This window comes from Pantherophis guttatus, chromosome 3, assembly GCF_059756535.1.
Source record: "Pantherophis guttatus breed Tessera chromosome 3, ASM5975653v1, whole genome shotgun sequence".
NCBI lineage: Eukaryota > Metazoa > Chordata > Lepidosauria > Squamata > Colubridae > Pantherophis > Pantherophis guttatus.
The window spans coordinates 147,009,711-147,025,144 of NC_142065.1; the positions used below are offsets into that span (position 1 = coordinate 147,009,711).

The 15,434-nt window shown below is 37.2% G+C and overlaps 1 protein-coding gene across 1 annotated transcript in view; it reads right to left on the reverse strand.

The window, feature by feature from the left end:
• The window catches only part of LOC117672473 (uncharacterized), a 201,825-nt gene that overhangs the window by 111,113 nt on the left and 75,278 nt on the right, over window positions 1–15,434 (reverse strand). Inside the window, exons 7-9 of the mRNA XM_087890311.1 lie at window positions 11,211–11,465; window positions 10,166–10,289; window positions 4,431–4,519 (exon numbers count right to left, since the gene is read on the reverse strand). Coding sequence (XP_087746437.1) covers window positions 4,431–4,519; window positions 10,166–10,289; window positions 11,211–11,465 — 468 coding nt within the window. The remainder of the gene's footprint in view (window positions 1–4,430; window positions 4,520–10,165; window positions 10,290–11,210; window positions 11,466–15,434) is intronic.

Genomic DNA, 15,434 nt, shown 5'->3' on the forward strand with positions numbered 1-15,434 from the left:
GAAACAAGAGGGGAAGTCTTAAAGCCCCTGGATGCAGCGCTAGCATCGGAGGGGAAACAAGACAAACTCCTCGAATCTATTGGAGAAGAAGTCTGCCCCTTGGGCAGACAGCAGCAATGGCGGCCGTCTAGAATGAAGCCAACAGTGGAAAGCGGTTTCGAGTGGCAGAGCAGAGTGGAGAATCCCCAGAAGTGGCGAGACGAGGAGGAATGCGGAGGAGAAGGGGTGCGATCTGACGATTCAACCCGTGGTGGCGATTTACGAGAGGAGCACATAAGCCAGGACAGAGCAGCAGCGAGAGGAAGTATAACCTCGTGGAGTGACTAAGCTGTATTGAAATGAGGGACTCTAAGACTCTGAAAAGCAGTTGAGTGGTGGAGGAATAAGTACAAAAGAAGAAGACAAATAAATAAATAACAGAACTCTGAGAGTTAAGACGAATTGAAAGAGCGCTAAGTTGCCTATTGGTGCCATTGACGACTGCAGTGATAAGACTAAGACGGAAGGGGAGAAACGTGGATTTGAACGGAAAGCAGGAGTAGCCATATTTAAGCCACTGAAGAGACTGGACTAAAAATGCTAAGTACGAGCAAAAAAAAAGGGGCGGGTAATTTTTCTTTAGTCTCTATCTGCCAATAGTTTGGGCACATTGTATACATTGTATATATTGCATAGATAGCAAGTAAACAGAAATTCTAAAGTGATAGAAGAAATACTCATTACAATTTATAATCTGTATAATTTACAATTCATAATTCATTTATTTATTTACTTAATTTATAAGCTTTAAATATAGATTGTGTTGTGATTTTATAGAATCTGGAAAAAGAGGAAGGGGATTGAATGAAATATAACTAAGATTCTTTGATTGATATTGCAAAATAAGAGGTGATAATTGTTTGAATATTAAATTAATTATTGATTTAGCAAAGCTGGCTGTTTAGCAAATAATCATTGTGTGATTAAAGTGTGATTAAAGTGTGATAGTTTATAAGAATAGAAGTAAACCTAGCTGAAGAATTTAAAGAAACAGAGGATAGAAAATTAACGTTTAAGAATTATATGTTAGCCTGGGAAAATTTCTCTCGAGCATTAAAGATGTCAACAATATCTACTATAACGAAAACAGGGGAAAAAACAGTGGTAAATACTACAACAGTGACAGCATCACCACTACAACAAAAAACACTAGATAGTATGGTAGGAAAAGAAAAGGAGAAAGAAAAACGGAAATGACTTTAAATACTATGCAAAGTATGTTTTCGATGATACAGGAAATGTTATTAAAAACACAAGAAAAGATGGCAGAGAACCAGGAAGAAATGAGATCACTCCACACAGAAATTAATTTGGTGGGAGGAGCTTCCCGCCAGTTTTACTACCGGTTCTATAGAATCAGTGCGAACCTGGGGCAACCCACTTGCAACTGTTCTTCATATGTTTTGGTCTCCAGGCTTTTATTCTCCCATTGTATTACTTTATTCTCCCATTGTATTACTTTATTCTCCCATTGTATTACTCTGGAGAAAGGACATTATTTGAAGTTCATTAAAAACCATGAGAATGCAAATCAACTATCAATGGAAGTCTATATAAAACTATTTTTATGTAAGTTGTCTGCTTTCTGGTCCAGCCCACTGATAGCCAGCTTGTCTGAATGAAGCTGTCCTGAGGTGTGGGTAGCAAGCATGTTCTTTATCATTGAGCTTTGACTCTTTGGGCCCTCCAAGCCATTCTATGTTATCAATAAAACATCTTGTTTCCTTTGACTGGCAGGATGTCTTTAATAGCTTAAGGAAATAGTGTCTCTCTGTTGGTCTTAACTGGAGATGCCAGGAACTGAATTAAGAATATTACAAATGCAATACAAGTGCTGTCACATTGAGTTTCAGCGTCCTCTACGTAAGTCTTCATTATAGGCAACTAACAAAAAGGCAACAAAAATAGAAAAACAACAGAAAGAATTTCAAGTACATCATTCATAGGACATATTAAGATTACTTTAGAGCTTACTTTAGCCATTCAAACCAATAATACTCTATTCTGAATTACCATTATAGAATATAAAGACAACACAATGTTAGTTTTTCATTAAAGATGTTTTTAAAAACTATGAAGAGAGATTACTGGTTTATTCCTAATATTTTTAGGTTGAAATACTGGAATCCTGAAGAGGGATTTATATTAAAAATATGGTCTAACATATATCTGGGCACTTTTTTTTCTACCACACTCAACAAATAAGAGCAGTTTCCCCCCTTCCCAAATTCTTCTTTCTATGCAGAATGCTCACATACAGAGAAAGTATCATGGAATTGAATTCATTCCCTAAAATTAAAGGATTAGGTTAGCCTTCTGTACATCCATATATTTGAACGGAGACATCTTTGAACTGTGTGCTCAACATCAGTACAGAAAGACTTCAACTCCCACAATTCCTCAGCCAACATACTAACTGGTGAATAATGGGAATTGAAGTCCACACCTCCAATACTTGCCAAGTTTGAAAAACACTGCACTAGATCTGCTTTGTGATGCCAGTACAGATATTTTCTTTCTTTGCATGAATTTAAATAAATGAGTATAAGGCTAGGGTTTTTAAAAAAATCATATACTGCATAGCTCTCTCTTTCCTGCCTTTCTGTATGTTTCTACTACAAGCTGAAAGTAAGAGAGAGAGAGGGAGGGAGGGAGGGAGGGAGGGAGGGAGGGAGGGAGAGAGAGAGATCTGATGTAAAAAGACAGTGTAATATGTAGAATAAAACATAAGCATCATATTAAGTCTTATTAGTGAAGCCGTCCTGGGAGCAGGACTAAGCAACTGAAATGAAATGAAGATTAACAAGCCTGTGATTTTGTGTATTTGTTTTTGCAAATTAGACTATACATACCCAATTGTGTTGCCATACTGCAGTAGGTTTGCAGAATATTTGTGGCATAAAAATCGTATCTCTTCAAACCCATGTGCAAGTTTCCTAGGTATGAAGAACGAAGGGCACACATTCTTTTATTTTAACAAATGTCAGTGATCCTTTTGAAACACTGCCTCTAAAGATTTATTGATGGGAGAAGCCTCTGGGTTTTTTTTCAGGTAATTACGTTTACAATATATATATAGCAGATACAAAGAAGCATGTTCCATGCCAGGAGCCATACCTCTATTGAAATTGTATAAAATGGGAAGTGATATAAGGAAAGCCTGCTGTATTCTCGCAGCATTTGCTTCATAAGTCAGCTATAAATGTCAACTCTCCTAAGATCTTTCCAGGTGATACCAAATGCATCATTTTCTTTTAGCCCTATATACACATCACCGCAAATCTGCACCCACAATCCCAGCTTGCAAGCCATACTTTATCAGCCATGCAGATTGGTTTATCGTAGCCTATAAATGCCACCTATTTCATATCACCTGCCAGATGTTAAAGATGGCTTGCATTGTGTTGCCAACTATGCTGTTGTGTTTCTCATTTTCTCATCAATTTTGGTTTCGCCTGTTTTTGCTGAATATAGAAATTCACCAAAGGTTGGTTATTTCTTCTGTTACTTTTTTTCCTTGCGTCTTTCCTAAATCCATTCTTAAGCAGTAGTTTTGTATACAAGCAGTCCTCATTTAGCAACCACAATTGGGACAACCAGCTCAGTTATTAAGTGAAACAGTCACTAAGTGAAACCACAACTGTGGCTATGATCTTACTTCAGCTTTCCTTTACTTTACATATTTGTGAAGATCATAAATGCAAGCATTGGTTGCAAAGTTGCTTTTTCATCACTGTTGTAACTTGCTAAAGTAGCAGTCACTAAACAAGGACTACTAGGACTGCTACTCGGAGTTTTAAAGAGTGACTTGAAATAAAAGCATCCATGAATTTATAAAGCCTTGCAAGAACTAAGGTTGCTGCATTTGTTCAGTGACTTATTACTGATTACTAGAAATAGAACATAGAGTGTAGAGCAATTTGGAGAAAATTATTTTAGATATCCATAGTTTCATCCTTATTGTCTCTTGATGAAGCTATACATGTCTGAAACCTTATACTATCGTGATTCCAGCTTAGACATTAGGATAGTTAATATAATTAGTACATACCTTCATGTGTTTCTCTTAATAGATGCATACTTCTTTCTGTAAGTAAACATTTCCTAATATAATTTATTTTTTAATCTTTGTCACTGTCTCTCTGTCTCTCTTTTGTGTGTATATGTCACCACATATAATTTCAACTTCTCCCTGGCCTACTAAATGTGTGAGATTGTTGTTGCTGTTACTGTTTTCATAATTTAAAGAAATATGCAGAATCAATCTAGTTCCAAAATGTTAGCAAATTACCCACCATACTGAAAGTTCTAACCTGCTGGACGTTGTCCATGAGGGCATTTGTTATTTTCCTCTTAATTTGTTCTAATATGCACCATTTCCCACCTCTCACCGTGTTAAACCGCTTTCTCACTTCCTTTTCAACACTGGGAATACTTCCCTTACGAGTGTCAGAATCTCTCCAAGGGGTCAGAGGTTGCCCTGTGAAGGAAATGACAACCTGTGAAATGTGAAAGAACAATTCCTTCCACATGTTTCTTTGCTCCGGGAACACCAAAGTACTGTCAGCCGGCATCACTTTGGGATGGGCCAGGTCTCTGCAAAACGGTTCTGTCAAAATACGTTTCCCATTAACAACTTGCAAAGTTGTTTAAAGCCTCTTTTTTTAACCTTTTATCCAGCAGATCTGAACATTACTTACTGAAGCCAAATGGGAAGCAATTCTGCAACTAGATGTCTTCCAGAGACCTTTGACATCAGGAGACCATCAGATTGGAGAATGGGATTGTCCAACCAAAGTGAGGCTGCTATTTACCTTTTACATCTCCAACAAAAGCTTATTAGCTACTCTTTTTTTTTTCTTCAATGAGACTAGAATTACATTAGACATTTTTATACCATAATCTTGGGTATGAGTTACATGGGAGAACAACAAATAAACCAGGATCACATGGTATGTTTAATATTTTTGTGTGATGTCTTTCTGTTTAATGTTAACATTTCATCTCCTGTTATTTAGGACCAGCCATATATAAATTAAACAATTAAACATATTTAGATATTCAGTAAAATACATGGAAGATGTATATGGATACATAGAGAAACTTACTAATTATAGAATAGAGATTCTAGTAATGATTATAGAATCATTATTGCAGAAGATTTGTCTGTTCTTCCCAGTCCCAAATATCAGACATACTGATGTCCATGAGATTCCAGGAATAGAAAGCATCCCAAGTCAACTGCTTTACATTGAGTAAAATTGTACGTCTTGAGCTGAAGATACTTGGAGTAGTGAAGGTAATAGGTTAATAATATTGCCATTCTTTCTACCACAGGCCTGGGAAGTCCTTAGGAGTCAAATTCTAGAGAACCATATTGTATCACAGTGGTGAAATAACTTCAGTTGGCAGTAGGCTGGCCCAAACCAAAATCTGATTAGTTCACCTATGCACTTTCTTTTAACACTCCTTTTGATAGTTCTTATTTGTATTCTTCCCCCAATCCTATCTTTCCCTTCTCTCTTTCCCTATGATACCTTATTTTTTCTTCAGGAATTTGGATAGCAAGAGATCCACCACTCCTATTTGGAAACTGAATTGTTTTCAAAACTCTACATTACATGATGTGTTTTAGGGCTACATATTGCTTACTGCATTCTAGAAGGATCCACACCTGAGTGCAGTTCAACTGAACAACACTCAGAACCAAAGTATTAGCCCATAGAGCACATAAATGAAGGTCTTGATTTGCCTCAAAGGTGCCCTCCTGAAGTAATTCTGGCATGGAAATCAACCCCATCATCTCCAACATAGTGACCCTGCCTCTATTCCTATGTGTAGAATGTTTCAAAAGATGATGTCCTATTTTCTTCATTTACCTCCCTCTGAAGAGTTCTTACAACAGAGAAGTTGTCTGTATAAAATCACAACCACCATAATGAGGTTCATTTCATTAATGTTGTATTGACCTGTTCATGTCTCTGCTAATTTATTAAACAAAACGAGTTTGTGGATTACTACAGACTGACAAATGACATTAAACTAGCCCATTGACTTTCTCTTGATTCTCTCTCTTTTTTTTAAAACTGTTACTGTATCTGCTCACAATTTAATTGGATAAAATAGTTTTAGATTTCAACAGGAAGGAACAAGGTAGTGATGCATCTGACATTTATGTGACTTATGTCACAATAAGTAAATCATTCTACCAAATGGAACCTAAATCTGAGCTCAAAAGATGCCAGGACTTCAAAACACATGTAAAATGGATTGTTCAAATGTCACTCCTCCCTTCCTCCCACTGAAACATAGGACATTACTTTTCTGAAGTAAATTCCCCTAATCAGAGCTCATGGGAACTTATGGGAGCATGGGTGAGCTGCTGATGTCTTTCACAACAAAACATCTGCTACTAGGGCCAGGTTTCAAGGCTTTGCTGCTCTAAACAGAAAGATTTCCTTCAGAATTCATAGTATGGATATAGCCATATGGATATAAATCTGCAATTGAAAGTTGTCCTCAATAGACATTTCAATGATCTCTTTCCTCCTGTCCATCTCTCTCTTTCCTTTATTTTTCTGTTCCTCATTTTTGCTGAGCACAGTCATTTTTTCTAGCCCTTCGTCATTTAGTAGAACCTCATGCCTAAGTACTGTATATGAGTCTCAGCTTGATTAGTGTTGCCTACGATTGTAATCAGTTCTTATCAGAAGTCAATACAGTGTGACTTCTTCCAGTAGATGGTACTCATAGTACCTTGTATTCTGTAAGTTACCTTTGTTCTGTTGTTCTTTCTCAAAATCTAGGTTTCAGAGTCATACTTGACCAGTAGAAAAAACTATTGCCTTCACTAAGCCTGGCTAGATGGCTCAGTAGCTAAGATGCTGAACTTGTCGATCAGAAAGGTCGGCAGTTTGGGGGTTCGAATCCCTAATATAGGTCTCCTGAGTGAGCAGGGGGTTGGACTCAATGACCTCCAAGGTCCCTTCCAACTCTGTTGCTATTTTGAACTTTGGTGTACTGCTATTTTTTCTGTAGAATTAATCTTCTCTTTACTTTTGAATCTTCAACCCAAGAAAACAAAGCTATCTACTAGTTTTACTGTCAGATGTAAGTTAACTATGGTTGTTGGAGGATATTATCTTACCTTTACAATAACTGATTTTTTTTCACTTTCCTTTTATAGATTCTTGATAACCTCTTCTACCTCTTCTTTCATTTTCTTTTCCACAGTAGTATTGTCTGCATATCTCTCTGTTAGTGTTTCAACTTCCCATTGTCATCTCTCGCAATCCTGCTGCAAATATTTTCTGTGGACCAGTTAATCAAATGAGGGACAATAGACTGGCACTATGGGTGATGTCATTCAGCATTATCTGAGGTTCACAGATTCCATACCCTGGAATTAATGACTATACTGAATAGTAATGACTTCAGGAAATGAAAGATAGAGTTTGTCTTCCAATCAGAAACTCTAGATCCTCATTCATTCTGGCTGGAGAATTCTGGACATTGAAGTCCACACATCTTAAAGTTGCCAAGGTTGAAAGTAACTTAGAATTAAAACTGTGTTTTCAAGCCAAGCTACAGTTTGTAAAATCCCATATGCTGATTAGTCTCTCATTATTAGAGTGTTTCAATGAGTCTTCTTAAAGCGCAGACTTCGTTGTCATTTAGGTTTGTCTATTTTCTGGCTTGCATTTCAACATTAGCGTCACGTTAGCACAATTTTATGTTGTGTCCCAACCAAATAAATAGAGTATTTATACAACCTATCAGTTTGCTGCAGATCATAAATGTATTTGTTCTGTTGGAAAGAAAAAGCTGTAAGGTTTACCACGTGTTTCCTAGTTCCCTAAGGTTTGCTCCTTTAATTGTAAATAGCCAGAAAGTCATCAAGCTAGCGTTTAATAAACTTTTAATTTGAAATGGATTACCACATGTTGTGTTTGTTTGCCCATTATTAAATCTCTTAGCAACATATCACCAGCAGAAACAGCATACTGTAGCATTGAACTGATATATATTAGAAAACAAACCCACAGGGGATATTAACAGCTAATAATATCTTTAAAGAAAGCTCCAAGTAAATAAATAAATACAAATGATACAGAGAATTATTCTTAAGGATATCTGTTTTCAGACTGGGGGATGTAGAGTTTCAATTATTCAACTGTATATCCAGTTAGGTTTATTTTTTTTAAAAAAAACTAGGGATATGAGCATAATCATTTAACAGTGCATAACTCGCTTACGATTCTTTGCATCTGCCCCTATCTATTAATATGGTACAATGCAGGGGTGAAATGCTCCCGGTTCGGACCGCATCGCCTGATCCGGTAGCGATGGCAGTGGGTGGTTCGGAGAACCGGTAGCAAAAATCTCTGTGCCCCCCCCACTCCATGGCCAGCTGAGCCGCACGATCATCAGAGGCTTTTTTTTTTACTTTTAAAAGCATTTTTTTCTACAACCTCTTCTGACGAAAAAATGCTTTTAAAAGTAAAAAAAAAAGCCTCTGATGATCGCGTGGCTCATCTGGGATCATCAGAGGCTTTTCAAAACATTTTTTTCTGCAACCTCTTGGCTGAAGAGGTGGTTAAAAAAATGCTTTGAAAAGTCTCTGACGATCCTAGCTGAGTTGCCTGATTGGCAGACAACTCAACTAAAAAGACTCTCTGATGATCCCAGCTGAGTTGCCTGATCGGCAGAAGTTTTTCAAAGGATTAGAAAAAATGCTTTGAAAAGTTTAAAAAAAAAAAGTTGGCCACGCCCACCCAGTCACATTATTCCCCCACCAAGCCACACCCACAGAACCGGTAGTAACAAATTTTACATCTCACCCCTGGTACAGTGGATATATGCAATATTTGTGTATATATTTTCACGGAGGTATCATATTCAAATCAAGGGTTTACAACAATCCACCTGTTAGATTAAGTCTACAAAGAATGAAGAGTGAGACCAGTGGTGGGTTGCCCCCGGTTCGGACCAGTTTTATAGACTGGTAGTAAAACCGGTGGGAGGCTCTGCCCACTGACCTGGACGTCATCATAAGTGATCTGTGCATGTGCAGAAGAGCGCAAGCGGGCACGATGCGAACCAGTAGTAAAGATAAGTAGAACCCACCCCTGAGTGAGACATATACTGTCCTACTTCTTCTCTGGTTCCTAATACATTGTTTGGCACATTCAGCATCTGGTAGTTTAAAATCGTATGTCAATTGTAAGGTTATAGATCTTGTAAAGGCATCTCTTTAATATCCTTTTAAGTTTCCCCTGTGAGGTTGAAATGGCATTTCAGGATCCTTAAGACCTTTTCAATTTTGCAGAGACATCTGAGAAAATAAATCTAATATCAAAAACTTCTCCCTGCTCCTTGGAGTTTCAGAGGTCAGATCTTTTTTTCAAGTGTCAAGGATATACTGGGAAAATACTTTGGATTTGCTAGTCCAACCCATCACCTGGACAAACATTTAACATAAGAAATACCTTGTGCTACTTCTAGCATTGATATAGACAATTTCTCTCTCCAAATAAGGCAGTGATAGGTTTTCCTGGCTCATATCAGCAAGACTTTAGATTTCAAAAGGTTTATCGCTTCCATAAATGATTAAAACAACAACAAATTGCTTCAATAACTGGATTCTTCCAGATGTTAAGACCTCATAACTGTGGCATATAGGTAGAAGAAGGCTGGGAAGACGACTGTACCTGAGGTGGGTTTCAACAAGTTCTGACCAGTTCTGGAGAACCGGTAGCAGAAATTTTGAGTAGTACTCCATTGAGTAAATACCACCTCTGATTGGCCCCACCCCCCATCTTTTCTCTGCCTCCTGAATCCCAGCTGATCAGGAGGAAATGGGGATTTTGCAGTAACCTTCCCCTGGAGTCGGGTGGGATTGGAGATTTTATAGTATCCTTCCCCTGCCACACCCACCAAGCCACTCCCACCAAGCCATGCCACACCCACAGAACCAGTAGTAAAAAAAAATTGAAACCCACCACTGGACTGTATAATAAGATGCTGAATTATTATTTTTTTTAATTTAATGAATGTAAGCCAAAGAACATGTTAAACAATATCATGGTAGATAGGAATTTCTTTAGTCTGTCATTTCACAACCCACCTATGATTTCCTTTGAAATCCCATCCTTCTCAGCAGTACTTGAATATTGAAGAATTTTTGAAGACGGCTGAAGGCCCACTTCATATTTATACTGTTCATTTGAATGCCATGGAAGTTTAATTATCTGATAAGAGAAAACATTTGTATATGAATAGGTCAGCCATATGCAAAATTATTCTGCTAATATTCTCAAAGGTTCAATCAAAAGGGTAAATCTAGGATTCTTTGGGAACACCCACCACATGGGTCCACCAGTTATTAGCTATTTCTTAATTCCTGTAATTCTTGTCCTAAGTGCTCTCAGTGTGCAGTGCAATAATTTAAAAACACAACTGTCTATCAATTTGTGAATCCAAGGAGTCAATTATTCCCCACAGCCATAATCCTCAATGGGTCCTCTAAGCTGACTTTGAAGTTCAAATATGAAAGTAAAATTTAAGTCATACAGTTTTAAACACTACTTTATAGCTAAATATAGCCAATTCATGTTTTTAACAGTTTAGTTTCTGAACAGAATTCTGTTCCCTTGTATAAAGGTAGAGAGAAATCTAGTTTCAAGGCATATCAGTCTCTTTCATTCATATAAACTTTACTTCATCCATATGTATTAAAATTATAGTAAGACAAGTATAAATAGAATCTGCAGTAAACACAGATATAGCACCATTATTATGATTATGATTATGATTATGATTATGATTATTATTATTATTATTATTATTATTATTATTATTATTATTATGGTTTATGTTGTTTTTGGAAGAAGATAAGTAAGGAGAAATAAAGAATTGATTAAAAGTTAAAAGGATAAAGTGCAAGGAATGGAATACAGGTGAATAATAAATCCAGAATATCACAAAGTTGATTATATTTCAGAGTATCCCTAGAGATTTATAATGTCATATTATCCACTTTCTAAACAACAAATGAATGGGCCTATTGAGCTTTAAGTAAAAATGCTTGATTAACACAGTGTAAATCATTACCAAAAAACATGGACGGTATATTAAATTAAGACATAGCATTTTAAAGACATTTCGCCTACCTGAAAATAAAGATTGCATAGCCAGTGATCCAAATCAGAAGAAATCAACTTTTCAATTTTTTGGAATCTATCAATTCTTGAATCATAATGACCTCTGAGAAGAGGACACTTGAACTTCCCATCCACGATGTCCAAATTATTATTACATAAAGGAAAAACTCCCCAGCCCACAACTCTGTCAGAAGTTCCTTGGAGAAGAAACAGCTCAAAGAGAAGTATCTCTCCAGGCTTCCCATTCTTTCTAACTGGAACGTCCTAAGAGATCAAAGAAAAATCACCAATATAGTTCACCAGCATCATTCCAAAAAAGTTTAACTAAGACAATGACATGAAGCATAATATTAAGCCTGGGATAAATTCTGAATATTAAAAAAAATAGATATATTCTTTCGCAATCCATGTCCTTTCAAGAATTATAATTTACAGCATTCTAATTTTATTTGAATTCTGCTATTTCCTTAACACTAAATTCTCTGTATAGTTCAAATGTAACTACAAATAATAAATCAATTGATGTTTTATTTTGCTTCTCATTCATAAAGGTAAAGGTAAAGGTTCCCCTCACACATATGTGCTAGTCATTCCCGACTCTAGGGGGTGGTGCTCATCTCTGTTTCAAAGCCGAAGAGCCAGCGCTGTCCAAAGACGTCTCCGTAGTCATGTGGCTGGCATGACTAAATGCCAAAGGCACATGGAACGCTGTTACCTTCCTACCAAAGGTGGTCCCTATTTTTCTACTTGCATTTTTTATGTGCTTTCGAAAGATTGGCAGAAGCTGGGACAAGTAACAGGATCTCACCCTGTTAGGTGGCTCTAGGAATTCGAACCGCTGAACTGCCAACCTTTCAATCGACAACTCAGCGTCTTAGCCACTGAGCTACCGTGTCCCTTTATCTCATTCATAGAATTCCTATATTGTTGTATGTACTTGCATATACTGTTAAGTCCACAAGTGGATAACCAACTTTCAAAATTTTTGCATGTTTTACTTTTCACAATTGGCTTCTCTATGTGTAATCCATAGATTACCCATTTTTCATGCTATTTTTGTGATGAACTCATGGGTCACATTATCCATAGATGGGCTTATCTGCAATTATATCTGCGATATATAGGTACCTTTTTAAAGCATGACTTCATATATTTGTGGATAAACTCACTGCCAATAAACCAAATAAAATTTTGGGTGCATACTACCACCTAAAATGTTCAGCTTATTCACAAGTATATATGGTGCTTCTCTCTTTTTATCTCCTTCAAAATGTTTATGCCACAGGTAGTTTAAGCAACACAGTGCAAAACCTGAAAACAAAGATGTTACAATATACAGCATTATATGATTAAACCATAAGACAATTTCATGCAAATAGAAGCTGCTTGTTGTCTTCCATGTTAAGGAATATTCTGTGGTTATGTACAAGCATATGCAGGATCCATTCTTCATTTGGGTGAATTGCACAGACAGAAGTCTCCACCCCATTCATACATGTATACAACATTATAGCTCATGCATAAAAGAGACAGGGCTTATGTTGCTTTGATACCACCCTGATTTCAACATTTGCCCCCCACCCCCACCCCAATGATCTCACCTGGTATCTGTGGCTATGTTAGTACAAGAACTAGTTAGACTAAACAGTGATGGGATGGTTGTAGTTCAGCAAACTTCCCATCGTTTGTCTTCTTCTTTACTTTCTCTTTTATCACTTTGGGTGTTGAAGAGGAGATACAAAGCTTTGGTTCTTGCACTTCTCGCAGCTTCAACCATTGTTATTTGATGATGCTGTAACAGATCTTTGATGTTGTCTTTCCATCTTCTTCTGGGTCTGTCTCATGCTCTTTGATCTTCTCTTTTTATCTATGTCTTATATGGTATGGAATCCTCCAGATGGGCAAACCATTTCATTTGCTGTCTTTGTATATAGTTTAATATTGGTTCTCTATTCCATTTCTTTCCCTTATAATCTCATTCCTAATCTTATTCCCTTCTAGTCACTCCAGCAGCTTTCTTCAAATATCTCATTTCCATAGTAACTTTCATTTATTTCTTATTGTGAGTGTCCAGGTTTGGCACTGGTAACATAAGATGGGTATGAATATGCTTTGTATGAGATGCTTCTTTGTACTAATCGGTATTGTAAGAGTGGAGTTAGCTGTCCATCTTCCTAATTATTTCAACTTTGATACAAGCAACTCTGATGTTTGTTTCTTCTGTTACTGTGTTTAGGATGTACTTTTCTCTTTGGATTACCATTACTCTGTTCTTTCTTTACTAATTGTTTATTAATTACTAATTCTCATATTATTTGCCTTACATTCTTGGTTCATGGACACAAGATGTTGTTCCAGTTGTTGTTGTTGTTATTGTTGTCCCACCATTTCTGGCCATTTGATTTAGCATATTGCATGACTCAGATGTCAACTCTATAGATGGCACAGATTTTTTTTAAAAAAGGCACCAAGCAGAACTAAAACTATGGTACTTTTATTAGAATAGAACAGTAAGTTTATTAAAATTACTATTAAAACTAACAGGTTTTTTTTAAAAAAAATAATAACAGAATCTTGCAAGTGTGAATGTGCCAGCCTTCCTCCTAATTTTATCTGCGTGAGGATTGGAGGGGAAGGCTCTCTGAGGCATTTTTGCAATTTACTTTCTTGGCCTCAGCTCAAATTTTGTTTATCTGATTGCTGTCTTGGGAGCAGGTCTTCTTTTTATCATTCAAGGCCACCCTTCAAGGTCTTCTTTACTAAATCAGGTCATCATTAAACCATAATGTCTTTTATTTGTGGGGGAACATATGTTCACAGCATATTATGTGAACATAGGAAATGTGTTTTGTTAAGCCAACCAAATTATATGAAAAAGCAAGGGAGTTAAATGAATGAAGGCTTCTATACAAAGAAGCCCACCACAAACCTTCATTAAAATAATTCCTTCTTTTAAAATATAATTCTATAAAGGTAAAGGTTCCCCTCACACATAAGTGCTAGTCATTCCTGACTCTAGGGGGTGGTGCTCATCTCCGTTTCAAAGCCAAAGAGCCAGCACTGTCCAAAGACTTCTCCGTGTCATGTGGCCAGCATGACTAAACCCCAAAGGCTCACGGAACTCTGTTACCTTCCCACCAAAGGTGGTCCTTATTTTTTTACTTGCATTTTTTACATGCTTTTGAACTGCTAGATTGGCAGAAGCCGGGACAAGTAACAGAAGCTCACCCTGTTATGCGGCACTAGGGATTTGAATCGATCGATAAGCTCAGCATCTTAGCCACTGAGCCACCGTGTCCCTTATTTTAATTCTATAAAATAAGCTATTTTTGACATTTCTCCTTTCTAAAGAAAACCATGAATCACCTAAAACAAATTTAAAGAACATAGGAAAAAAAAGAATAGTACTGGGATGAACAAAACAAGAAAGGGGAGAATTAGGAATCAGTTTAAGCCTTCAGATTCAGAAGTGGATTTGAGGAGACATAGGCCCAGGTGGAGTCAGCTGATTGGAAGGCTGAACTAACCAAGCTTAGCAATGTATGATATATTGAAAAATGCAACGGCAGTTAACCTATCTAGTAGAAAGAAAAAAAGAGTGATTTGTTAAATTGGTAGTAACGGTTACCTCTTTATATTCAGGAACATGAAACATAAGGAAAGATGTGGAGGATGGGGCCAGAGTGTGGGGAGGTGGGATCTATTAGGATTGATCAAATAACAATAGATCCCACCTCCCCATACTCTGTCCCCACACTTCCCATATGTCCTTAGCAGTGGTGGGTTGCCCCCGGTTTGCACCGGTTCTATAGAACTGGTAGTAAAATCGGCGGGAGGCTCTGTCCACCAACCCTGACATCATCAAAATGCTTCTGCGCATGCACAGAAGAGCGTGCGTGCGCAGTCCCATTGTGAACCAGTAGTAAAGGTAAGTAGAACTCACCCTGGTCCTTAGGTTTTAATGTTTGATTTTAACTATGTTTTAATTTTATTAGTTCAATTTATATGCCACCTTTCTCCAGAGACTCAGGGCGGCTTGTATATGCATAGACATATTTTTCTGATTGTAAGCCGCCCAGAGTTACCCTATGCCATAGGTGTCAGCAACCTGTGGCTCTGGAACCACATGTGGCTCTTTCACCTCTCTGCTGCAGCTCCCTGTCACTCAAAATATGCGTCACAACCACCAATGTGCGACACCCGCAGGCATGCTATTTACTGAACTTTTCAACC